The 27,279-nt window shown below is 43.5% G+C and overlaps 1 protein-coding gene across 8 annotated transcripts in view; it reads right to left on the bottom strand.

The window, feature by feature from the left end:
• Positions 1–27,279, bottom strand: part of NTAQ1 (N-terminal glutamine amidase 1) — a gene marked incomplete at its 3' end in the record, with an annotated part of 167,322 nt that overhangs the window by 125,462 nt on the left and 14,581 nt on the right. Inside the window, exon 6 of one of the 8 annotated variants that reach the window (XM_081258248.1) lies at positions 13,259–13,563. The exons of 6 other annotated variants lie outside the window; for them this stretch is intronic. In XM_081258248.1, the coding sequence (XP_081114374.1) occupies positions 13,529–13,563 (35 nt within the window). Of the gene's footprint in view, positions 1–13,258; positions 13,564–27,279 lie in introns of those variants that run through there. One more of the 8 variants, XM_081258255.1, reaches the window with a different exon arrangement.

Raw genomic sequence — 27,279 nt, 5'->3', positions numbered from 1 at the left:
TGTAATTTAGTTAATCGTATTATATCAATCTTAATTTCCTGGTTTTGATCATCATACTGTGGTTAGTTAAGATGTTAACATTAGGGAAAGCTAGTGAAGCATATATAGGAATTCTCTATACTATTTTTGTAACTTTTCTTTAAGTCTAAAATTAGTTCCAAATTTTTAAAAGTTAAAAATAAGTTCATTAGGGCCTCCCTGGTGGCGCAGTGGTTGAGAGTCCGCCTGCCGATGCAGGGGATACGGGTTCGTGCCCCGGTCTGGGAGGATCCCATATGCCGCGGAGCGGCTGGGCCTGTGAGCCGTGGCCGCTGGGCCTGCGCGTCCGGAGCCTGTGCTCCGCAACGGGAGAGGCCACAACAGTGAGAGGCCCGCATACCACAAAAAGAAAAAAAAAAAAAAAAAAAAAAGTTCATTAGCCAACTATTTATAACTCGGTTCCTGTGCATATCAATGATATTAATAACATTAATAGTAATAATAATGTGATAAAAATTTTTTTAAACTTTCAATTTCTGATCACCTTTAATGTACCAGGAGTGGTAGTAGGAGCTTGTATGTGTTCCTTCCTCTGTGTGGGTGTGTTTTCTTTTAACCTTTACAACACAAGATCATAAAGCTAAGCAACATGACCAAAGTAATTTTGCTGGTAAATAGCAAGAGATATGACATCAACTTTTGCTATAGCCTAGTAGAGAGGATGAAAGTAAATTACTTACTGTTTGAAAGAGGCTAAATAGCAACCTAAACTTATAGGCAATGCTGAAGATCTGTGCTACACTATTTCTGTTTCTTGTTCATTTGTCTAAGACTTGAAGGCATGTCAACAATGCAGAAATTCAAGAATATAAATTAATTAACAACATGCATGAATAATGTCCTCTTTACTCTCTGAAATTTTGTCTATAAAATTCCTCAGGGTTGCATGCATGCTTTGGAAGACTTTGCCAAGTACTTTCTCACACACTGGTTTTATTTAATGCTCACAACCACTAAATGAGATAGGTTTCATTTTTGCCATTTTACAAACAAAAAGAAAAGTAAATCTCAAGGAGGCTGAGAGATTTTTCTTTTCCCCACACATCCCTCCACCCAATAGCCAACAAACCCAGTCATTTTTGTCCACTGAAATTAAGGTCAACTAACATCCAAGTTGTCCTTGAATGAGAAAATAAGTAATGAAAGTACAGGGTTGGTGGCTGGCAAGAGGGCAGGCAGATAGGAAGGAGGAAGACATTTTGGCTAATTAATAGTTAAAAATATGCCTCTAAACTCAGCTCAACCACTTTCTGTGACCTGGACAAGTTATTTGTTCTGCCTCCTTCTCCTCAACTGAAAAAAAAAAGAATTTCAGTAAGTGTAGTGGGGTGTCCCCCTGAACTCATGTCCATTCACAACTTCAGAACTTGACCTTGTTTGGAAATAGAGTCACTTAAGATGCAACTAGTTTATTTAAGATGAGGTCATACTTGGAGGTTCCTCAAAAAACTAAACATAGAACTACCATATGACCCAACAATACCACTCCTGGGCATATACCCAGAGAAAACCATAATTCAAAAAGATACATGCACCCCAATGTTCATTGCAGCACTATTTACAATACCCAGGACATGGAAGCAACCTAAATGTCCGTCAACAGAAGAATGGATAAAGAAGATGTGGTACATATCTACAATGGAATATTACTCAGCCATCAAAAGGAACAAAATGGCAACATTTGCAGAGACATGGAGAGACCCAGAGACTGTCATACAGAGTGAAGTAAGTCACAAAGAGAAAAACAGATATCGTATAATATTGCTTATATGTGGAATCTAGAAAAATGGTACAGATGAACTTATTTGCAAAGCAGAAATAGAGACACAGATGTAGAGAACAAACTTATGAATACCGGGGGTGGAGGGAGATTAACTGTGAGATTGGGATTGACATATATACACTACTATGTATAAAATAGATAACTAATGAGACCCTACTATATAGCACAGGGAACTCTACTCAGTGCTCTGTGGTGACCTAAATGGGAAGAAAATCCAAAAAAGAGGGGATATACGTATACGTGTAACTGATTCACTTTGCTGTACAGCAGAAACTAACACAACATTGTAAAGCAACTATACTCCAATAAAAATTAATTTTTAAAAAACCAACAAAGAGGGCTTCCCTGGTGGCGCAGTGGTTGGGCATCCACCTGCCAATGCAGGGGGGACGGGTTCGTGCCCCGGTCTGGGAGGATCCCACATGCTGCGGAGTGGCTGGGCCCGTGAGCCATGGCCGCTGGGCCTGCGCGTCCGGAGCCTGTGCTCCGCAATGGGAGAGGCCACAACAGTGAGAGGCCCGCATACCGAAAAAAAAAAAAAAAAAAAAAACCAACAAAGAAAACAGTAAGATTTGCTCATCATAAACTATAAAAAAAAAAAGATGAGGTCATACTGGAGTAGGGTGGCCCTTAACCCAAAATGGCTAGTCTCCTTAGAAGAAGAGGAAGCAGAAACACACAGGGAGAGGACAATGTGACTCTGGAGACAGAAGACTAGAATGATGCATCTACAAGCCAAGGAATGTAACCACAAGAAGCTAGAAAAGCCAACAAAGGATCCTCCCCTACCGGTTTCAGAGGGAGCGTGGCCCTGATGACACCTTGATTTCAGACTTCGAGCTTCCTGAACTGTTAGAATTTGTGTCTGTTATTTTAAGCCACTGAGTTTGTGATACTTTGTTATGCATGCAGCCCTAGTAAATGTATACAATTGCTTTAACAAGGCTAAGTTTACAAAAAGGTCGTGTTCCTGCCCTCTGAAAGTTTGCATTACTAAATAAATAGAGTCAACATAGGTACACTTTTAAGTATCTGTGCTAGTTATTCACCATTTACACACACTCTCCTCCATTCCCTACCCTTCTGTGTAGCCTGGAGGGGCTGATTCTGAAGGACTGCAATGTCCAGGCTCCTTTGCCCTTAGCTTCTGGTTGGGTTTGGCCAAAGGGTGACAATAACTGGGAACTGGAGGAAAGGATATGGAAGGTTGGATATTTCCTGCTCTCTCCCTGCCTCAGTGTTCTGGCAATGTCTTCATATCTCTACTACTACAGCTCCTGCTGGGCCCCCTGCCCAACTCACAACTGCCATCTGCAGCTCTGAGATCCATGATACAATTTCCTCCCCTGCTCCTTCAGGCCTTGGTGTGGAACAGCTTCCCTCTGCTGTCAGTCCCTGAGAGCCTCAACACCCCTATTGGTTCCTTTTATCCCTGCCTATTATGGGCTGCTTGCTTCTATCCCCCCACCGAATTTCATATGTTGAAGCTCTAACCCACAATGTGATGGTATTTGGAGGTGGGACATTTGGGAGGTAATTAGGTGTAGATTAGGTCATGAGGGTAGGGTCCCCATAGTGGGATAAGTGCCCTTTTAAGCAGAGAAAGAAAGACCAGAGGGACTTCCCTGGTGGTCCAGTGGGTAAGACTCCATGCTCCCAATGCAGGGGGTCCGGGTTTGATCCCTGGTCAGGGAACTAGATCCCACATGCATGCTGCAACTAAGAGTCTGCATGCCGCAACTAAGAAGTCTGCATGCTGCAACTAAAAGATACTGCATGCCGCAACGAAGATCCCATGTGCCGCAACTAAGACCCGGCACGACCAAAATAAATAAATAAGTATTTTTTAAAAAAAGAGAGAGAGGGAGACCAGAGCTTTTGTCTGCCTCCATGCGAGGAGAAAGAGGGCAGTCATCTGCAAGCCAGGAAAAGAGCCCTCACCAAGGCTCTGGTCTTAGACTTCCCAGCCTCCAGAACTGTGAGAAATAAACATCTGTACTTTCAGCCACTTAATCTATGATATTTTTATAGAAGCTCAAGCTAAGACACTGACTCACCTGGGTTAACAGTCCCTTCATTAAATTGTCTTCAAAATCCTGGCTGAGTGTACCTTAGATTTTCCTTCCAAGACCCTGACTAACAGATCGGCCATAATGTGAAACCAAACAGATATAAACCTGGTCAATGTTGGACTCTGTCAGGGTGACTCATACCTGTAGTTTTCTCTTCTGGGCAATGGAATTTTTTAAATTATTGTATGAGTTACAAGGGTCCATTCAGGTCTATCCAACCTAGAAGACTACCTTTATGAATAACTCGAGAAGTGCTTTAACTCTGGGCTCTAGGAAGACCACAAAATAATGCATTAAAAATGATTATAACATTATAAATCAACTATACGCCAATAAAAAAAAATTTTTAAGTGACTGGGCCCAACACTCTACAAAATACATGCCCAGTTCTCCTCAAAACTGTCAAGGTCATGAGAAACAAAGAAAGACTGAGAAACTGTCACAGACTAGAGGACACTAAAGAGACACAACAACTAATTCAATGTGGCGGTATCCTAAACTGAACTGTAGAACAGAAAAGGGACATTACCCTATTTTCTGTGTTTCTTGAATGGAGCACTTAGGTTATTGAAATGAACCTTTGGTTTCAACCAGAGTGGGATACGTCTGGGGAGACCCGGAGAAATAGCCCTACAGAGAGCAGCTTCAGATGGAACACAGACTCCTTCAGACATCTGGACGTAAGCCCCAGCCTTTAAGCCCTCATCCCTTTCATTCTCCAAGCTACAAAATGGGTCCATCTCATCAAGTATTAACCCTTAGCAAAGAGCAGTGGGCATGAAGGTTATCTGGGGCCACGGTAAGAATAAGCTCACACGGGCCCTTCAGAGCATGGACAGCATCTCACAGTCTCTTTTACCTCTCTAAATTCCTTGCAGAGGTAGGGCTAGCACACACATTTTTGTTGATGCTGCTAACAGAAAATGAGATTCTACACAGAAACACACATAGCAGGGACTTGTCTCCTATATACACCTGTATTCCCTTTGCCTGGTTAGTGTCTGCATAGTAGGCACTCAATAATCACTTATTTGGTGAATTAATTAGTTTATCAATCAACTGCTGCCCGTTGGCACGGATGACATCTTAAGAAAAGGTGTTACAAGGTCCCCATCCAACAGTCTCCAAGTTTTATTCACATTTTTATGTTTTTTATGTGGACCTCTCCACCTCATTCAAATAGTCACTATATGTCCCAAATATATGTCACAAAAGAAGAATTCCGTGATCTTGTTATTATTTTTCCATTGATTAAAAAATAATAACAATTGATGATTTTTGACAAGGTTGCTAATATCAAAGGGGAAAGAACAGTCTCTTCAACAAATGGTGTTGGGAAAACTAGATATCCAAAGGGAAAAGAATGAAGTTAGAACCTTATCTTACAGCATACACAAAAACGAAAAATGAATTAAAGACTTAAAAATCTAAAACTGTAAAACTCCCAGAAGAAAACACAGGGGAAAAGCTTTATGACATTGGACTTGGCAATGATTTCTTGGATATGACAGCAAAAGCACAGGCAACAAAAGCCAAAGTAGACAAATGGGATTACATCAAACTTTAAAATTTTGTTCATGAAAAGACACAATCAATAGAGTTAAAAGTCAACCTATGGGGGGCTTCCCTGGTGGCGCAGTGGTCGAGAGTCCGCCTGCCGATGCAGGGGATGCGGGTTCGTGCCCCGGTCCGGGAGGATCCCACATGCCGCGGAGCGGCTGGTCCCGTGAGCCATGGCCGGTGAGCCTGCACGTCCGGAGCCTGTGCTCCGCGACGGGAGAGGCCACAGCAGTGAGAGGCCCGCGTACCGCAAAAAAAAAAAAAAAAAAAAAAAGTCAACCTATGGAATGAGAGAAAATGTTTGCAAATCATGAATCTGATAAGGAGTTAATATACAGGATATAAAAAGAACTCCTACAACTCAACAACAAAAAATCAAATAACCTGATTTTAAAATGAGCAAAGGACTTGAATAAACATTTCTCCAAAGATGATATGCAAACAGCCAACAAGCATATGAAAAGATGCTTAACATCACTAATCTTAAGGGAAATGCAAGTCAGAATCATAGAGAGATACCACCTCACACCCATTAGGATGGCTACTATTAAAAAAAAAAACAGAAAATAACAAGTGTTGGTGAGAATGAGGAGAAATTGGAACACTTGTGCACTGTTGGTGGGATTGTAAACAGTAAAAAACATGTAAAACACCATAAAAAAAGTTATGGCAGGTCCTCAAAAAATTAAAAATAGAACTACCATGTGACCCAGCAACCTACATCTGGATATATTTTCAAAAGAATTGAAATTTAAAAAAAAAGAATTGAAATCAGGTTCTTGAAGAGGTATTTGCACACCCATGCTTTAACACTATTCACAATAGCCAAAGATGGAAGAAACCCAAATATCAATTGATAGATGAATGAACAAAATATTGTATATACATACAATGGAATATTATTCAGCCTTAAAAAGGAGGGAGATTCTGTCAAGTGCTATTCAACATGGATGAACCTCAAGGGCACTATGCTAAGTGAAATAAGCCAGTCACAAAAGAAGACAAATATAGCATGATTCCTCTTATATCAGGTATCTAAAGTAGTCAAACTCATAGAAACAATAAATAAATGGTGGCTACCAGGGGCAGGGGAGAGAAAGGAAAAGGGTGTTGTTCTTCAATGGGTAAAAATGTCCATTTTGCAAGATGAAAAGGTTCTACAAATCTATTTCACATCAGTGTGAATATATTTAACACTACTGAACTGTATACTTAAAATGGTTAAGATAGTAAATGTTATGGTTTTTTAAAAAAATAAATTTTGAATTCATTGATATTTGGGGGTTCGGGGGAACGCATATTTCCTTGTTTGAGGCCTGTGCTAAAATCTTTGCCTCCCAAGGTCCATTTCCACACCATCTCTTGACCTCATGGCCATCTCCTTGCTCCTGGTCCCTTGCTTCATTTGTTTACCTCTCACTCATAGCCACTGAACCTGTCTCTTATATTCACTGATCATCTGTCCTTTACCTCTCCCTTTCTTTCTTACCCACAAATCCTACAGGATTTGGTCTTCTAAGTACGCCAGGGAACCCCCTGGAAGCTGAATGTGAATAGCCAGTAATCAACTTATTAAATCAGACCCTTAACAATATTCTGCATTCAAGATATTAATGTCAAGTTTAAAGAGATTGATAAAATACCTAATGCAAAAAGTGTCATATTACAAAAGCACTTTAAAAATTATTCCAAACATGAAATAGCATTTAAACCCCATTATACTAATAATCTTACGATATTAACTTCCACGCATTATCTGGTGGGAATGTAAATTGGTACAAACCTTTAGAAAAGTAACTTGGCAATACGTTTTGAGAATCATAAAAATATCCATGCCCTTTAACCTATTAACCCCATTTCCAGGAATTTGCTCGAAGTATACTATAAAACAAAAAAAAGGCTTATGTATAAAAGATGTTTATTTCCAAGTTATTTATGTAACTGCTGGTGGACATAATCAAAACGTACTTTGTTTTTCTCCCACCATCCCTCCAAAAATTTATCCATTTGAGGGGGAGTGCCAGTAGGAGGAAAAAAGGAGCTTGTCCTTGACTCCAGACGACAACTATTGCAGGACCCTGCCTGCTCTGGTCACTCCCAAGTAATGACAGTCTGATGTCACATCAAGTCACAAACATGGTCTTAATAGAGTAATTCAATATGTCAGGTCATTATATTAATCAACAATTCAGTTTCATCCCAACGCTCTCCTCCCCCTTCCCAGCTAGAGCCAGCAGTTCAGTGAGAGGTGTCGGGGGCGGGGGGGAAGGGGGTCTCATATGCCATTTCTTCTCTCTTCCACTACTTTTTCACATTTCCTCCCCCACTCACTAGCTGCTGTTTTGGATCCCATGTCAAAGTACCAATGGTTACGTCTGGAAATACTTTAATTGGCTTGTGACTGGCACCGTGGTAAGCCGACTTCATGCTCTCCAGGCTTCAAAGCTATAAAAAACTGCCTCTTGCTTGTGCACTTTTCATGGGATCTTTGGAGATCCCCATCTCTGGGGACTGCTCCAGTTTTAATTCTCAGGACAAAGGAGAAGCATTCCCTCCCAGCTGCCACTACCCCCTCTGCCCCGGGCTCCCTGGCAATCCTCTCCATTCAGACGTCATCATTTGATTTCCTCTCACCCTCCCAGAAAGTCTGCTGGGCAGGACTTACAATGACTCCCACTGGGACTGGATAAACTGTATATATAGGTATACGATTAAATACTACTAAGCTATAAAAAAGAATAAACTATTGATACGTGCAACAACATGGCTGGAACTCAAGGCTGTTATTTCTGCCGAGTGAAAAAAGCCAATCTCAAAAGGTTACACACTGCATGATTCTACTATGTAACACTCTTCCAATGATAAAATTATAGTGATGGAGAAGAGATTAGTCATTGCCAGGGAATAGGGTCCGCTGGAGGGTCTGACTGCAAAGATGGAGTGTGAGGGAGTTTCTTCCTGGTTATAGGGCAACTATGTATCCTGACTGTGGTGGTAATTACATAAACCTACAAATCTATACATGTGATAAAATTTCATAGTAATACATACACACGTGAATGTAAAAAATGATAGGGCTTCCCTGGTGGCGCAGTGGTTGAGAGTCCGCCTGCCGATGCAGGGGACACGGGTTCGTGCCCCGGTCCGGGATGATCCCACATGCCGCGGAGTGGCTGGGACCGTGAGCCATGGCCGCTGAGCCTGCGCGTCCGGAGCCTGTGCTCCGCAACGGGAGAGGCCACAACAGTGAGAGGCCCGCGTACCGCAAAAAAAAAAAAAAAAAAAAGATAAAAACCAAGACAGTGTACCAATGTCAATGTCAATTCCCTAGTTTTGAAAATGCACTATGGTTATGTAAGATGTTATCGTTGGGGAAGGCTGGGTGAAGGGCACACGGGAACTCTCTGTTTTATTTTTGCAACTTCTTGTGAGTCTTAGAGGACTTTTTTTTAATATATTTTTAAAAATAGCTCTAGCCTATTACTCTCTCTCCCAAGTAACTCACATTTGAATCCTAGGAAACACTCTCTCATCCTTTGCCCCAACAAACCCTGGGAGGGCAGAACCGAACACCACCCTCTGTGTCCTGCTGCCGCAGGCCAGTCTAGCCACTTCTCTTTGCCCCCAACAGTAGAAGAAAACATCTCAAGCTCAATATGTGGTCCTGAGGAAGCCCCCATCATACACTTTCAGATAAGGAGGTAGCACCCTGGCCTTTCCCCTGGGGAGGGAGGGAGGAGTCCCAACATGCAAGGCTCTCTCCAATAGCATCTCTCCACCCTCCGCCCATTTCCACACGCCCACTTGTGTATTCAGTCTGGCTGCAGGGATCCAGGACTTAGACAACAGTTCCATGAGAATTCCCCTGGTGTAGTGGATGCTGTGGTCTCTGCCCAGATCTCCCCACAGGACTGAGGCCCTCACTGCCACCCTGAGTCTCTTTGAAAATTGGTCTAAGCTAGCTATCTCACCCAAGGTCATGGTCACTTCCCAGGGGCAATCTGCATCCAATGACTGGTCTGGGTAGAGGTAAAAGGACCCAACCTCCTTGCTCCAATAGGGAACAATTCTGCAAGACCATCTCAGCTCCAGAGCTAGCAGAGGGCCAGCTGAGGCCTTTGCAGTGACTGCATCAAAGTTCAACTATTCCTTCTTCCAGCGCCACTTCCTTTATTGCTCCATAGGTGTTGATCCCCAAACACTCTTCAATAAACCTCCTGTACAAAAATCTCCATCAGGAGGCTTTTCCGAGGAACCTGACCTGTGACACTTGGTGAATGCCATATATGATTATCAGTCTCACTCTCACTTTGCAATCTGATATCTATTGAATTGGTGCCTGAGTCAAAATTGAGAAAGGAAAAGCCCCGCTTAACACCATGTTATGCTTATAACAGGAATAACCAAAGAGAAATTTATTAATAAATCATGACAAATCAGCTTCATGGGATGGTAAATAGCCAGTAAAAATTATGAACATTTTGCACCAAAATATTTCAGAAAAATGACCATGATCTAATATTAAGAGAATACAAAACTGATTCTGGATCAAAATAAAAGAAAAAGAAAAAGCAATAAAGGACATCTTGGCAATATTTGGGGAAATCTGAATATAGACAGTGTATTAGATAATATGGTTTCATCAATATTAACTTCTTGGACATGATAATAATAGTACTGTGATTAGGCAGAAAACTGGTTTTGTTCTTAGGAAATCCTATTGAGAGAGAAAGAGAAAGGGAGAGAAACTCTTTCCGGTAAAGAGCAAGACCTCACTCCCTGTAGCAATGTTATTCCCATTCCTGTGCTCAATGCTCCCCCTTGTGTACCAAGAGAGCAGAATGCATTCATCAAAATGCATTTTAAAACTCCCCTGCACAGTGGGAAAGCAAAGCTCCAAGACCTCTAGAGAAGGCAATCAAAGTGTGGCACATTTTAATGCACTCTCTCCAAACCCCTAACCAGCAGTGTAGTTCCCATTCCCCAGCTTGCTGTCCATGTGTCAAAATCTGAGCTTCAGTTCTGGTGGAGGGAGAGTGTGGCTGGCCAAGGGGTGGGGAGGAGGGTACGTACAGCCCTGCCTGTGAAGGTCATGGGCTCCAGAGTCAAATAACCTGGGGGCTAAATCCCACCTGGTTCACTTACTAGCTGGGTGACCAATTTGAGCATCAGCTTCCTCATCTGTAAGGCAGGGATGATAGCAGTGCCTACCAAAGGGTAACTGGGAGGATTAAATGCCATAATGCAGCCCAAGACATAGCCTAGGGCTTGGTCCATGGTCTAATTAAAGTTCAGTAAGTATTAATCAATTTTTATGATCTACTAACCTCTTCTTGAGAGATCCTTAGAAGTCCTACTGCCTTGTAAAGCACAGTCTGAAAATACTGCCCTGGAGTATCTGATTTGTAGAGCTTACTCTTGGGTGAGAACCCGTCTTATGTTTTTCCTACAAAGCTGAGATTACTCATCTCATATTAAAAACAAAAAATAAATTTAAAAAAAAACTCCCCTTACATGCACTGTAAAGGACTATTTCGTTAGGTTTATCTTTCCTCATAAGTGATTTCCAGAAGAAGTATTTTTTTAGTTCTCCACCAATTTTTCTGCTCGCTGCTGTGCCTCCTCTGGGTCTTCTGCTTTTGACCCTCTCACCATGGTCTCCTTCGAGGCAAGTCGCCCTCAGGGTCCAGGCCAGGATGCCTGGAGACTCTAATCCTCGCTCCAATGTTGTGCGCCCACCTGCCTTTGCCTCCGCCTTCCTCTCGCTCCGTCTCTTACTTTCAACAAATCCTCACTGAGCAGCTGTCTGTGAAAGACGCTGTTCTTGTTGATCTTGGTTACAAAATGATCAGGATCATAGTTTCTGTCTTTTATTAGTTTATACTGGAGTCTAACTGGCCAGCCTCTAGTAGGAAAGCCAGACATGTAAAAAGACTCAGGGAGTTGTTACAGCAGATACAAAACAGGGTTAGCAGAAAATAACATCAGGAGCCCACTGGGTTTAGGACAGCTGAATTAAAATCCTAGATTTCCTACAGACTGGATTTGTAAGCTTGAAGAAGTGAAATAACCTCTCTGGGCCTAGCTAGTATCATCTGTCAACAGCCTTAGGCTGGGTTCCCCCAAAGCAGACCTTGAGACGGGGGATCCCAGGAAGCACCAGCAAGGAGTGGGGAAGTGAGTCAGGAGAGGCAAGGAAGCAGGTTGCTGAGCAGGTGTTGAGTGGCTAGCAGGGGCTCGACCCTGCTGGGGACCCCTGGGAGAGGGTGCAGCACCCCACTCAGAGCTCTACCCTTTGAGGAGAAAAAAAGCAGAAGCATTTATCCACCAGCTCCAGCACATCAGCAGCTGAAGGCTGCTCTGGGCGTGTTAAGTCCTCCCTGCTTCCAGCCGGCCTGAGCCAGGGCCAAGTGCATTAGGACCAGGGAAAGCCCTTCACGGATGCACAAGGGCTTCACTCAGGTGAGGAAGAGTAAGGGGAGATGGGTACTATAGGGGAGGGAGGGATTGACAGCATCTGCTACACCTTCTAGAAGAACTGTATTGGCGGATAAACGCGAGACTCGGGAAGCCCTGAGCAGAGTATGTGGCGGATGCATTAAACGCACCCGAATGTACAAGTACGATGAAGCATCTCCTCTATGCACCCCTGCATGATAGAGCATCTTAAGCATGCTCTTATCTCCTGCTTCCTCATCAACCTTCAACTGGTGTGAGCCCGACCAAATCCTCAAAACAAAATCTCCCAGACCCATCCTTCCTCCCACTTCCATGACGGCCTCCATAGTCCTGACCCCCATCTGTTTGCATGCGGAGGCCTCTTCCCTCTGGTCTCCCCTCTGCCAGCCCCCACCTGACAACCACAGTTCAAGGACACCCTACAAAATGCTAGTTTCCCTACATCTCTCCCCTGTTTAAGAGCTTGCCCCTGTGGCCCCTTTTTTTCCTACAAGATTAAGCCCTGAATCTCATCTCGAGGTTCGAGGCTCTCATGCAGTAAAGACACCCCACATTCCAAAGACAGACCACCCCATTACTTCCTTAGGCTCTCACTTCTATAATCCACCCAGCATCTCAGTCCCGAGACCAGCTTGAGAAGCAGTGCCCTAACTTCACCTTTGGATTTATTCCAATGTGACTGGACTGTCATCTTAGGGGACAGTAATTCTGGAGTCAGCCCCAGGTTCAGATCACGTTCGTCTGAGCAGTAACTGTGCTCCTTTGGAAACACTGTCCACAGCTGTTTCCTCATCTGAGAAACAGAGATAATAATAATCCCTACTTCATAAGGCTGTTGTAAGGATTAATCTTTTCTTTTTCTAAAATAAAGTTATTTATTTATTTAATTTTGGCTGCACTGGGTCTTCGTTGCTGCACGCAGGCTTTCTCTAGTTGCGGGGAGCGGGGGCTACTGTTGTGGTGCACGGGCTTCTCATTGCGGTGGCTTCTCTTGTTGCGGAGCACAGGCTCTAGGCACGTGGGCTTCAGTAGTTGTGGTGCACGGGCTTAGTTGCTCCGCGGCATGTGGGATCTTCCCAGACCAGGGCTCGAACCCATGTCCCCTGCATTGGCAGGCGGATTCTTAACCACTGCGCCACCAGACAAGTCCAAGGATTAATCATTTTATACACAATCAGTAGCTTTGACCAGTGCCTGCTACAAAATGAGTGCCCAGTAAATGTTGGCTATCATTATGGGTTCCCGCAAGGGGTAATTTTAAGATTAAGAGAAATCAAGAGACACCTATTAAGAAGGTTTTCTCTCTGCATAGCTCATGCTTCCTGAGCCTCCCTGCACCCAAACTGCAGCTCAAAGCCATATAAGGCACCGAAACACCCTTCACCAGTGCACAAACAGCTCGTCAGCCAGTCATTTAAACGTCTCACCTTTATTCACAGCAGCCAAATCAAAGGTTAGATCAGCTGGGCAAAAGGCTTAGAGCAGTACAATAGAAAAACAATTTGGGGAATTCTTCCGCGTTCCTCAGTCTCTCGTCCCGAGAACACTGTCGGCAATCTCTGTAAGTGTGTGTCACACATCCCGCTTCTTGTGCAGCTGGCCAATGCAGCTTTCACTACAGACAGCATCTGAGGCTGTACCTGTTAAAAGCTGTGTTTGTTTATTAAAAAAAAAAGTCATGTGGGTAAATGTGTGAGGGAAGGTGTGGTTTATACATTTTTTATTTTTAATGAGTAATATATTCACAGGGCTCACGACTCTTAAAAACACAAAGGGAGGGGCTTCCCTGGTGGCGCAGTGGTTGAGAGTCCGCCTGCCGATGCAGGGGACACGGGTTCGTGCCCCGGTCTGGGAGGATCCCACATGCCGCGGAGCGGCTGGGCCCATGAGCCATGGCCGCTGAGCCTGCGTGTCCGGAGCCTGTGCTCCGCAACGGGAGAGACCACAACAGTGAGAGGCCTGCGTACCGCAAAAAAAAAAAAAAAAAAAAAAAAAAAACATAAAGGTATATATATTTCCCTCCCTCCTCTGACAACAGCCACCCAGTTCTCCTGTCCAGAGGCCACTAACATTACCAGTTTGTTTTGGATGTTGGATATTCTTTCAGATATTCTGCACAAATAATTTTTCTCTTTTAATACACTTTTTTTTTTTTTTTTTTTTTTTGCGGTACGCGGGCCTCTCACTGTTGTGGCCTCTCCCGTTGTGGAGCACAGGCTCCGGACGCCCAGGCTCAGCGGCCATGGCTCATGGGCCCAGCCGCTCTGCGGCATGTGGGATCTTCCCGGACCAGGGCACGAACCCGTGTCCCCTGCATCGGCAGGCGGACACTCAACCACTGCACCACCAGGGAAGCCCCTTTTAATACACTTTTTCACTTGCTTTTTAAATTTAATTTTACTAAATATCTAATACATGCAAAAGAATATAACATAAGCTTAAGATAAAGAATAAAAACACCACTACTCAGCTTAAGAAACATAACCTTCCTCATTTGTTTTCATAGCTTCATAATGTTTTCTTCCATAGCTATATTATAATTCATTTCATCAGTTCCCAGTGGGTGAGCCGGTAGGTGGTTTCCAATGTTTTGTTGTTACACTGAGTAACCTTGTTTATCCATCATCTTACATATGTGCAGTATATCTGTAAGATAAATTCCTAGAAGGGGAATTACTAAGCCAAAGGTATGCGCATAGGTCATTTTTACAAATAAATGATCTCGATTACCTTCCATAGAGTTTGAAACATTGATTTTTTGATTTTTTAAAATTTCCAAGATGCCTAGAAGTTTAATAAGTGGCAACATCATTTAAGTGACAGAGCTAAGAGGATGGGAAAGCCAAAGGGTCTTTAAAGTGACATTGTTTTTTAAAGGATGCGCTAAATATCTTTTTTGTTTCACCCTGAGGTAATCATATAAAACAAGTCCTGGCTTCTCCTTCAATACTCAGTAAAGAGTCCAAGTATATACTTTATTCTGGTTTAATTCCTGTAAGGATTGATATTGTTCAGAACTGACCAAAATAATTATTTCCCGTAATGAGGTAATTATGTAATCAAGTTCAGCAACACTTCTTCGTAATTTTGTTTACTTAAAAATGCCTAATGCGGGGCTTCCCTGGTGGCGCAGTAGTTAAGAATCCGCCTGCCAATGCAGGGGACATGGGTTCGAGCCCTGGTCTGGGAAGATCCCACATGCCGCGGAGCAACTCAGCCCGGGTGCCAGAACTACTGAGCCTGTTCTAGAGCCCACGACCCACAACTACTGAAGCCCTCACACCTGGAGCCTGTGCTCCACAAGAGAAGCCATCGCAATGAGAAGCCCGCGCACCTCAATGAAGAGTAGCCCCCGCTCGCTGCAACTAGAGAAAGCCCGCGGGCAGCAACGAAGACCCAACACAGTCAAAAATTAAAAAAAAATTTTTTAATTAAAAAAAATGCCTAATGCCTTAGATATTTAAGAAGTACATCTTGCATTCCAAGTTTTGAAATAAAAATCCCTGTGATATATTTCTCTTGACATTCAATAGCATCAGGAACAAGCAGGATGACTATTAAAGTATCTATCTGGAAATACAATCACTGTCAGATTATAGGAAACTATGAAATGGAATGTCACAGCCTCTGGAATTTGGCATTGGAGATTCATGTAAGTAAGTACAGTGAGTTAAAGTGACTTACTCAAAGCCAACATTACTTCTAATCACGAATCCACTTACAGCAAAAGAAGTAAGTTAGTGAAGCGGTGCCCCCAGGATTCTCTGGTTTTACAGTGCTCCCTATAACCCAGAAGTAGCTGATCTTCTGGATGGTAGAATAAATGACCTATTGAAGGCTGAGGCACAGTACCAGCTGGGAGACACCACCTGGTGATCCTGAGGTCCTGTCCTAAAGAATGCAGTAAGCCATGACGGTGCTGCCAGAATTCACGGGTCCAGGCACCAAGGGAGAGTAGCGAAGCATCTCTGGCTGCTACACCCAATCACCCTGCTCTCCAAATGTTTGCTTCCCTTCTCTGTGACTTTGAATCAAATCCTTTTCGGCTTCAAGCGGCAAGAGTGACTTCTGTTACCTGCAACTGAAGCCTGACTGGTATGCTTACTGAATCAGCATCCCTCAGGGAGGGTTCTGAGCATCTGCATTTTTTTCTTTTTTTAACAAACTCTCCAGCAAATCTTAAGCTCACAAAGTTTGAAATTAATTGATAAACATTGTTTGCAGTAACTACAAAGTTGGTTAATTCAGGTAGGTAGCTTTGAAAGACACTTTGCCCAGGCCACGGGGAAACTGGATGCCCCACTCCTGCCCCACGATAGAGGACACCTCTCTAGAGACTGGAATTTGCCTACAGAATGTGGAGGTGAACTGGGAACTGGGTAAAGATGATGGCAGCCTGGTCCTAACGTGGGATTATCTGGATTCAAATCTTGCCTCTGCCACTCACTAGCTATGTGGCTTTGGGTAAGTTACTTTAATTCACTGTGCCTTGGTTTCCCTATCTGCAATATGGGGAGAGTAACAGTTATCTACCTTACATTGTTGTTTTAAGGATTAAATGGGTTAATACACATACAGGACTTAGAAGGGCTATCTAGCACCTACTAGGCACACAGTAAGTGTTAGCTATTCAAAACACGTTACCTTTCAGAGTTATGAAAAATTCCCTCTCCCTCTCTCAGACACACACACACACACAGTCTCATCTGAGCCTCAAAATAACTCTTTCTTAAGTGAAGCAATGAAGGCCCAGAGTGGTTAAGTGACTTCCTCAAGGTCACACAGCAAGTGACTAACAAAAGCACAGCTACAATGGGGACCAAGTACTCAAATCTGATTTTTCCTGTATTCTGAGTGCAGGCACTAGGTCTCCTCCACACCTGGCCCCAAGGAGGTCACACACAGCTCTGCACCCTGTGGGCCTTGGGTGGGAAGTGACTCATCCATTGCCCGTGGTTCTAGAAACGGTGTGTGCCAGAACAGTGACATTATTAACATTTTGCCCCTCAATTTCTTTCCAATGTTCTTCCCAGAAATTGCTCTAAAATACCAGATCCCCATGGAAACCACAGGAAAGATTGCCTACTGACTCTAAGTGAAATTCTGCTACAACTGCTCCCTTGTTAACAAATAGTTGTTATTAGAAGCCTGGCTCTAACAGATGCCTGCCGTAGCTCATGGTGAAAGCCATGCTCTCCTTGGACTGAGAGGGTGAAAGAAACAGTTAATTCTCTGATGCCAGGCTATGTGGTCAGCTTAGAAGAAGGAAAAAGTAGTGTGATCCCCAACTGTCACAACCAGACACAGAGGACAAGGTGCTTTCAATATATGTTTGCAACAGGTGACCAGAGTGAGGAACCCACCAAGAGTGTGACAGTGACACTGATTCAATCAACTCGTGATAATCTCTGCTATCTCTGGAAGTCATCTGTAATGTGCTTTCTAGACCAAAAGGTGAAAGAATAGTAGGGCTTGGAGTGGAGGCTTGCGAGACTGCTAAAGAAAAAGGACAGTACAACCTAAATGAGAATTATATACCTTTTCTAAACAGTACTGTTTGCAAAAGGACAGTATAATCTGAAAAAAGAACAGAATCCAGTCAAAGGGAAGAATGCAAAGAGCAAGAATTTAGCAGCACTTTTCCAGCATTACCCAGAGATCCTGCGGGGGATGGGAGGAGACCTGACCTTCCAGACCCCTGCAGTAACAGGAATTGTTCCTTCATTAAATATTTGAGGCACATTTGTTGAGTGCCTACACTGTGGCAGACACTGTACTAGGCAAGGCAGAGAGAGCTCACAGACTGGTGAAAAGAAATAGAAAACAGAGTTTACACAAATAAATACACAAAATCATTTCAGATAGTGATAATTACTATGAAGGAAAAAAGTGGTGAAGTAGCCTGATGCTGACTGGGGCAGGCAGCTTCCGACACATGACCAGGGAAGGATTAGTTGACCTGTCAGGGAACTAACAGCCAAGAGAAAATATGGGGGGAAGGGGTCCAATCAGAGCAAATGGAACACGAGGTCCCTCAGGAAGGAATGAGTGCATCCTGCTCAGAGACAGAAACCTCACAGGGGAGGCAGGACAGGGAATGGCTGGGAGTGGTGGAGCTGGAATCAGAGGCAGCCAATTCAGACCCCGCAGGGCCTTGTGGGCCAGAGTAAGAACAGTGGATTTTACCTTAAGTACATGTTGAAACCAGTGTGAAGTGGTGGTGCTGGTGGTTTTAAAGAAGGGAAGGGAGATGATTTGCTTTATATTTTTAAAAGATCACTCTGTTTTGTGCAAAAAACACTGAAAGGTGGAAAGGGGACAAGGAAAAAAGCAGGGAACCTATTAGTGGCGGTGGCAAGGCTTCTCCACGACCCGGATGAAACACAGCCGGCCTGCTCTCCACCGGTTCCACATCTGCACACTTTTTTTTTCCCTTAAGTTATTTTTATTTTTTTTTAATTGGGGTATAGCTGTCTTACAATGTTGTGTTAGTTTCCACCGTACAGCGAAGTGGAGTTCCCTGTGCCATACAGCAGATTCTCATTAGTCATCTATTTTATACATACCAGTGTATATATGTCAATCCCAATCTCCCAATTCATCCCGCCCCCTTTTCCCCCACCCTGGTGTCCATACATTTGTTCTCTACATCTGTGTCTCTACTTCTGCCTTGCAAACAGGTTCACCTGTACCATTTTTCTAAATTCCACACATATGCGTTAATAGACGATATGTTTTTCTCTGACTTACTTCACTCTGTATGACAGCCTCTAGGTCCATCTGCGTCTCTACAAATGACCATTTTTTATGGCTGAGTAATATTCCATTGTATGTATGTACCACATCTTCTTTATCCATTCGCCTGTCAATGGGCATTTAGGTTGCTTCCATGACCTGGCTATTGTAAATAGTGCCACAGTGAACACTGGGGTGCATGTGTCTTTTTAAGTTATGGTTTCCTCCCGATATATGCCCAGTAGTGGGACTGCTGGGCCATATAGTAATTCTATTTTTAGTTTTTAAAGGAACCTCCATACTGTTCTCCATAGTAGCTGCATCAATTTACATTCCCACCAACAGTGCAAGAGGGTTCGCTTTTCTCTACACCCTCTCCAGCATTTGCTGTTTGTAGATTTTCTGATGATGGCCATTCTGACCGGAGTAAGGTGATACCTCATTGTAGTTTTGATTTTCATTTCTCTAATGATTAGTGATGCTGAGCATCCTTTCATCCGTTTGTTGGCCATCTGTATATCTTCTTTGGAGAAATGTCTATTTAGGTCTTCTGCCCATTTTTGGATTGGGTTGTTTTTTTGATATTGAGCTGCATGAGCTACTTGTAAATTTTGGAGATTAATCCTTTGTCCGTTGATTCGTTCGCAAATATTTTCTCCCATTCTGAGGGTTGTCTTTTCATCTTATGGTTTCCTTCGCTGTGCAAAAGCTTTTAAGTTTCATTAGGTCCCATTTGCTTATTTTTATTTCCATTACTGTAGAAGATGGGTCAAAAAAGATCTCGCTGTAATTTATGTCAGAGAGGGTTCTTCCTGTTTTCCTCTAAGAGTTTTATAGTGTCTGGCCTTACATTTAGGTCTCCAATCCATTTTGAGTTTATTTCTGTGTATGGTGTTAGGGAGTGTTCTAATTTTATTCTTTCACATGTAGGTGTCCAGTTTTGCCAGCACCACTTATTGAAGAGACTGTCTTTTCTCCATTGTATATTCTTGCCTCCTTTGTCATAGATTAGTTGACCACAGGTACGTGGGTTTATCCCTGGGCTTTCTATCCTGTTCCATTGATCTATATTTCTGTTTTTGTGCCAGTACCATATTGTCTTGATTACTGTAGCCCTGTAGTACAGTCTGAAGTAATGGAGCCTGATCCCTCCAGCTCCATTTTTTTTTGTCTCAAGATTGCTTTGTCTATTCGGGGTCTTCTATGTCTCCATACAAATTTTAAGATTTTTTTTGGTTTTAGTTCTGTGAAGAATGCCATTGGTAATTTGATAGGAATTGCATTGATGAAATACAGCCGGCCCACTATCCACAGGTTCCGCATCTGTGGATTTCAATCTGCAGCTTTCCATCCATGGCTGGTTGAGTCCACTGATGTGGAACCCATGGTTACTGAGGGCCGACTGTATTGTGCCATTTTACATGAGGTACTTGAGCAACCATGGAGCGTGGTATCCGTGGGGGATCCTGGAACCAATCCCTCACAGGTACCAAGAGATGACCATACCTCTGGGGGCATCCAGCTTTCTTTCCTCCATGTCAATGCTGAGGAAGGCTGCATGAACCAAGGGATGGATCTAGTCAAGAACGGAGCAGTGTTTGCCCTGCATGAGAACAACAGGCCTAGAGGACAGGTCTTTGATGTCCCTAGAAGTCTCTCTGGAGGGCTAGAACTGGTAAATTTGTTCATTATAAAGGCAGAACTGGGTGACGGCCAGGTTCAGAGCTGTCCCCCTTGACCCATGCCCCCCCAGTACTGCCCCACTTCTCTGTTCCTTTTACCACACCACTCTGCCTCCTTCTTTCCTTTCCCTCCTGAACCATTTCAAGTAGGCTTTCATCCCTATCACTCCTCTGAACTTGCTCTGAAGACCTCTGAAGACATTGCCGAAGCCAACGGTCATCTCAGTCCTCGGCTTACTCAACTGATCATCAACATCTGATGCGTCAGAGCCCTCTCTCCCTGCTGAATCACTTTCTTCTCTGAGCTTTCCTTGTCTTCTCTTCCCTCCCTGACCAACCCCTACCTCTGTCCTCCTTCTGGTGTCTCTTCATCTCCTGACCTCTAGATGTAAAAGCTCCCAGGGCTATGTCCCCCTACTTCTTCTCTGTCTACACTCATTCTCTCAGTGATCTTGAGTCCTGTGCCTTTAAATACCGTCTATTAACTGAGGTCTCCCCATTTCATATTCCCAGCCTGAACATCTCCCCTGAATCCCAGTCTCCTTTATCCAACTCCTGACATCTCCTCTTAGACATCAAACTGGCATCTCAAATTTAAGATGTCCAAAATAAAACTCCTGATCTTCCTCCCCAGGAGTGCTCCACCCACAATCTTCTCCAATTTGGTAAATAGCAACCATTCTTCCACACACAGTATATGTCCATTGTCTGTCTTCTCCACCAGAATGTGAGCTCTGTGAGTGCAGGGGCTTGTTTTCTTCACTGCTGAATCACCAGGGCAGGAACAGTGCTTGGCACATAGTAGGAGCTATTTGTTTGAAAGGATGAAATACTTCCTCAAGAAGCCTCCCAACCCCCTTTAACCAGCTAATTTCCCCCATTACATGTGCTCATAGAACTGGTACCATTCCTTGAAAGCACTTTCACAGTTGCAATTGTACAGTCATCTGTGTGATTCTTTGACTGATGTCAGTCTCCATCATCAGCCTATAAGCTACAAGAGAGCAAAAGCTATTCTGGTTTCAGTTACCAGCATCTAACCTGGAGCCTAAGGTTATAGAGTAGGCCCTCAATAGATAAAAATAATAATAAATATTGTTAAATGAATAAACAGGTAATACAAGCTATGTATCCTCTCTCCAGGAAAATATACTCATATACACACTCAATGTGTGTTAGGACTCCAGGTTAGGAACCCTTAGTCTTAGTCCATTTGGGCTGCTATAACAAAATACCACAGACTGGGTAGCTTATAAGCAACAGAAATTTATTGCTCACAGTTCTGGAGGCTGCAAGTCCAATCAGGGTGCCAGCATGGTTGGGTAAAATCACAGGTCGCAGACTTCTCGTTGTGTCCTCACAGAGCAGAAGGAGCTTCGGGGGATCTCTTTTCTAGCACCACTAATCCATTCATGAGGGCCCCACCCTCCTAATCTAATCACACACATACACACACACACACACACACACACACACACACACACACCCCACCTCCTAATACCACCACCTTTGGGGGTTAGGATTACACCATATGAATTCGGGGAGTGGGGTAGGGGGGTTACAAATATTCAAGCCACAGCACCCTTGCTATATTTCAAGGGGCTAAATTTACTCTGCGGTTCACCATGGTGAAATACAGGGGTATTGTGTATTGTTCCTTCCCCCTGTCTCTTCAGTCATGGCACACAGGGAAGGAGATACCCTGACAAAATGTTCTCATTAGTTGGGACACTTCTGAATCCTCTTCTTAGAAATGGCACAAATAATGTCCAAACAGGATTGGGAGGGAGCACAGTGGGACAAAGGGCAAAAGAATAGGCTGAGAGAGAAGCTCCCCCACAGCACATTTCTGTCATTTCTCTGCCAAGAGGAAAAACGGTGGTAACAGCTGTGAGACAACCAAATTCAACCTAATTGACTGGCTGCAGCTGTTTTATGTGCACAACTACACATCATTTCATCGATTTTATAACTAGCAGCGCTAATGGAAATACACTGAGAGAACCTCATAAATATATATTCATTCATGTAGCAAATGTTTATTAAGCATCTACTGTGTGCCACATGCTGAAAGATAATGCAGTATGGGGGACTACTTAGCACCTTTTGCCCACACTGAGTATCAGAAGCTGGTCTATAATATTTACAGCACTCAGCCTGAACAGCTCACTGCAGTTATAACTAGACAGCTTCTTTCACTCAGTGTCCTATGAAGGTGGCGAAAGGACTTGCTCAGAGAAACTGTCACTAGCCTCCAGAATGAGTACTACAGACTCAACTATATATTACTGATATACACCTACAACTAACAACTACACAGAAGAGGCAATGGTGCCAACATAAGTCTCCAGCTCTTGCTCACTGAAGAGCTGATGGTAACCCCCAACTAGGGGAACTAAGTGAATAATTCTGGTTCAGGCTGAATTTGTCTTTCTGGTCCTAGGGATGCTCATGTGTTTCCAAATTTTCTGGTTCTGTACTGGAATAATCACTTTTTCCTTCAAGATCCTTTTAAATAATTACAGAAAAGTCCTTCATTTTGGCTTGTATATTTGTTCAAAGTGCAATCTTTAAGTACCAAGTCTTTACCAAAAGATTTCTATACAACAGGCTCCTCAAAGGCTGGCCCTCTGCTTTACATGCTAATGAAAGTGAGGTAATAAAAGACATAATAATAAAGGACAGAGGTTCTTGTCCCTTGAACCTGAGCACTCTGCATGTCTCCTCTTAGGACAGTTCTGCCTTATTCATCAGGGCCTAACTTTGCAAAAAGTAGGCATGTAATACACGCTGGGTGGGTGGATAGAGGGAGGGAGGGAGGGAGGGAGGGAACCTGCCTGTAACTTCTAACTCTGTTCTCCAAATGTGTTCAAGGCAAATGACTATGACTTCCCCTTCCCCGAATGGTAAGTACCTGGTATGTCCCAGGCTTCCAACCACCAGTGAGTACAAACTTTTCACTTTTATAGTAATCCCAACTATTCATGATTTAAGCGCATATTCACCAAAACTAAGTCCAGCTTCTTAATAAGCATTCTTCACCAAGAACTTCTATGAATTGTCAGGGGTGCTTGCTATTATAAACTGAATGTACGCAAGCCCCCCACTAGCTTGTGAATCCTATATAAGGTCATTTTCTATTTCGAAGTCCTGATAAGATGGAGACACGCTCAGCCTCCTCACCTTCACAAGCCCCCGTGCTCCCCGCTGGCATCAGCATCCTGCTCAGGAAGGCCTTCCTCCCCTCTGCCTGGTTCTCCCTGGCTGTGCCCAACCCCACGCGACTCCCGGAATTCATCACAGACCTAGAGTCGACCACTGACCGACCAGCCTTGACCACTGATCAAGGCAGGCTTCACTGAAGATGAAGAAACTACCACTGACTTGCATTTGGATAACGTGCAGACTTTTGCTTTACTGAGGTGAAATTAAACACCCTGAGCTCTGAGGAAGAAGTCACTGAGGCCACTGTTGATTATTATTCTCTTCCCGCAGAGAACTTTTGGAGTAAAGATTGGAGTAAAGAACTTCGGAGTAAAGAAGACGTCATTGCTGGTTTTTCTAAAGAGCCTATGACTGAAGCTCCAGATGAGCCCAGCATCTTCATGGGAAGCAACGAGTCCAGATCAGTGTTTTGTTTTTTTCAGAAAATGAAGCAGATTCTCCACTAGTTGTGACCATCACTCTACTAACAACTTTCTAAGAAGATTCTGAGCTTCTGAACAAGGTTACCATCCATTATAGGAGTTTGAATAACGGTAAAAGAACAGCGAGACATATGAGGATAAACAGAGCGGCAGGAATTGTACACAGACAGAAGAGGGGCCTCTCTTAACCATGCCCCCATTTAACATAGGCTCAGTAAGTGTTTATTTGAATTGAACAGCAACCAAAAAAAAGTCCTGATGAAATGGGGATTCACAGAAACTCAGAGCCACAGCCTTCAGGCTTTATCATGCTTCTGCTCCGTTGCTCTGAGCCAACCACTCAACCACCAGAATTCCAACCTCTCAGGCCACTGGCCTCCACTGTTCTCCTTTGATGCCCAAGACCAGCTACTTGCAAGGTTCCCACAGAGCCGTGTTGGGCCCCTAGTGACACAGTTCTTTCCCTTCATTCCCAGAGGAAAGGGCTTTCAAGAGGGTGAGAGAGCAAGGAAAGGGGTGCACCGCATGAAGGGTGAGCAATGAGGAAGCACACCTCGCACTGTACCTGCCACCAGTGGTCCCTCTAACCACCAGGCCTCGTTGCCAGGTCTGGTCCACTCAGCCAGGTGTCTTCCTCACTCAAGAGTGATTTTCCCTCAGGAATCCGTTTTCCTCTCCTCTAGCTAGGATAGCTCTGAGGACCCCTAGTCCATCAGATAGGCCCACACATGTCTGAACTGTAAATGAGGACAGGATTCATTTGGCTTCTTTCCCACAAGGCTCTTGAACCTCATGCAAAATAAGAGGTATGGATGGATATCTGCGTTCAGTGTTCCTGAACATTCTGCAAAGAGCAATAAGCCCACAAACACTCCAGGACACTTAAGGGGCAGCTTACACAAAAACACCGCAGATCTAACTCCACATGGAATATCACAAAGTCTCATTTCCAACCCAGTAGAAATACCCTGTGACAAGTCCTGAATGGGCACTGTATTAACTAGGGAGGGCTAAACTGCAGAATCAAGACTCACCAATGACTCTGTGACTTAAAAAAATACATAAGTGTGTCTCTTATGGAACAGCTCTACAATATACTTTTCAGGCAGGCCTGCAGCTTGGCTCCATAGGGTCATTCAGGAACCCAGGTTGATGGTGGCTCTGCCATCTTCAGTGGGTGGCTTCCAAGGTCATTCTAGTCACCATCATATCATCCAGTAGGAAAGGGGGGAGAGGTGTGAAGGAGTGGGTGGGCAACGTCCCGCAAGTCAGCCCTGTAAGTGACACACACCCCTCCCTTACATTCCTACAGTGAGAACCTGGTCACATGGCTATACCTAGCTGCAAAGGACACTGGGAAATGTAGTCCCTGGCAGAGCAGCCATAAGGCCAGCTGCACCTATGTGACTCTGAAACAAGGGACAGCAAACTGTAGCCCAAGGGTCAAATCCTTGAGCCCCCACATTTTATAAACAAAGTTTTCCTGGAGCCCAGCCGCATCCATTCATTTACATATCATCTATGGCTGCTTACCAGCTACAAAGGCCGAGTTGAGCAGCTACAGCAGAGACCTTATAGCCTGCAAAGCCTAAAATATTTACTGTTTGGCCCTTTATAGAAAACATTTGTATCCCTTTTTCTAGAAAAAAAAGGAGAATGGATTTGGTGAGACAATTAGCAGTCTATACCTCCAAAATCTATCTCAGAAATTGCTATAAAGACGCATGGCCAAAAATACTCCTGGAACCTTTTTTTTGGGGGGGGGCGGATCATACCAAAAGACTACAACAACTTCAGGACTGTTCAATTATGGACCATGCACACCACAGAATACAAAGTATCCCTTAAAAGGAAAGAGGAAACTCAACATGTACTGACTGGAAAATATCCAAATATATTAAGTTTAAAAAGTAAAATGCAGAACAATACTTTTAGAGTGTTAACCATTTGTGGGAAGAAGAAAACCCCAGAATTCAATACATAATGCTATATGCTTCCATGGGCATAAAAAAATTCCTGTAAGGATAGAAAAGAAACTGAAAACAGGTTGTTTCTGGGTAGGGAGATCAGAAAACTGAAGGTAAGAATGGGAGGGAAGAGTACTTTTCACTATATACCTTTTTATATCTTTTGCATTTGTACAATGTGCATGTGCCATCTATTTTTAAATAATTAAAAATTAAACTGAGAAAAACCACACACAAAAAAGCATTTGTCTTTACTTCCACTGCTAACAAACCCTTCCTCTGGAAGACACAATCACTTGTAAAAGCCACGGTAATACCCACAATCAGGTACAGTCAGTTCTATTGACCTGGGAGACATTTTATATTGTGTATTTGCTTTCCGTCAGATTCTCAGAGATACCTTATTTCTCTTATTTTCATAGTCAACTACAAATTCTATTTTAGTCCCCTGCTTTTCTTGAAAGTTCCTCTTTCCAAACAGCATTTATCAGTATTTATTCAGTTCTCTCACACATACTGAGTATAAAAAGAGAAGCAAATCTGACCTCAGAGAAAAATTAAGCACAGAGAGACAAAAGAAACAGTTCCTGATAAAATCAACAATTCTGAAGGAAAATCTTGCAAGGGAGCTTACCTTTCAGTTAAAAATGACAGCGATCCAACTCACACAAACTGAAGAGAAAAAAGAACCCACTGGTTTGTATAAACAGGCAAGTTCGAAAACTGGGGTTGGTTTGAAGCAAAGAAAGATCCAGGCACTCGGAAATGCCCTTGGGGCTCCCGCTCTGCTCAGGCGCATTATGCAGGCAGGCCTTTCTTCTGTGCCAGTCAAGATACCCACCAGCAGCCCCAAACTCCCAGGGGCCCTAGCCCAGCAGTCCTGATGGACAGAGAATTATCCTCTCTTAATGTCAATACGGCAATTCCAGAGAACACTGTGACAGGCTATTCCTAGACTTGTCTAGGGGTGGGGTCCAACCCTGGCCTGGTTTAGGCTACATGCCTCTATTTATGGGCCACTAGGACTATATATGATATATGATATACACAAAGAAGAGTTCCCCAAAGGGCACTGTAGGAGTGGTAGGCAGAAATAGCAGATGTCCTCTATTGCTTCTAACAAGTCATGACAACAGCCACTGGATACGTTAACATAACTATAAACCTTGCTCATCACACTGGTTAGAAGTAGGGGGTTTTCAATTTCAAGGCAAGGTGGCTGGGAAGTTCAAGCTTACACACACAAGATTGTCTGACTGGTCTGCACTAGACATAATTTTGAATACCAGATTGGAAACCTGCTCATAAACTGGCAGGGGGGAAACCAAAAAAAAA

This window comes from Mesoplodon bidens (genome assembly GCF_964165515.1).
Source record: "Mesoplodon bidens genome assembly, chromosome: 16".
Lineage (NCBI taxonomy): Eukaryota > Metazoa > Chordata > Mammalia > Artiodactyla > Ziphiidae > Mesoplodon > Mesoplodon bidens.
This window is presented reverse-complemented; position numbering and strand designations above follow the sequence as displayed.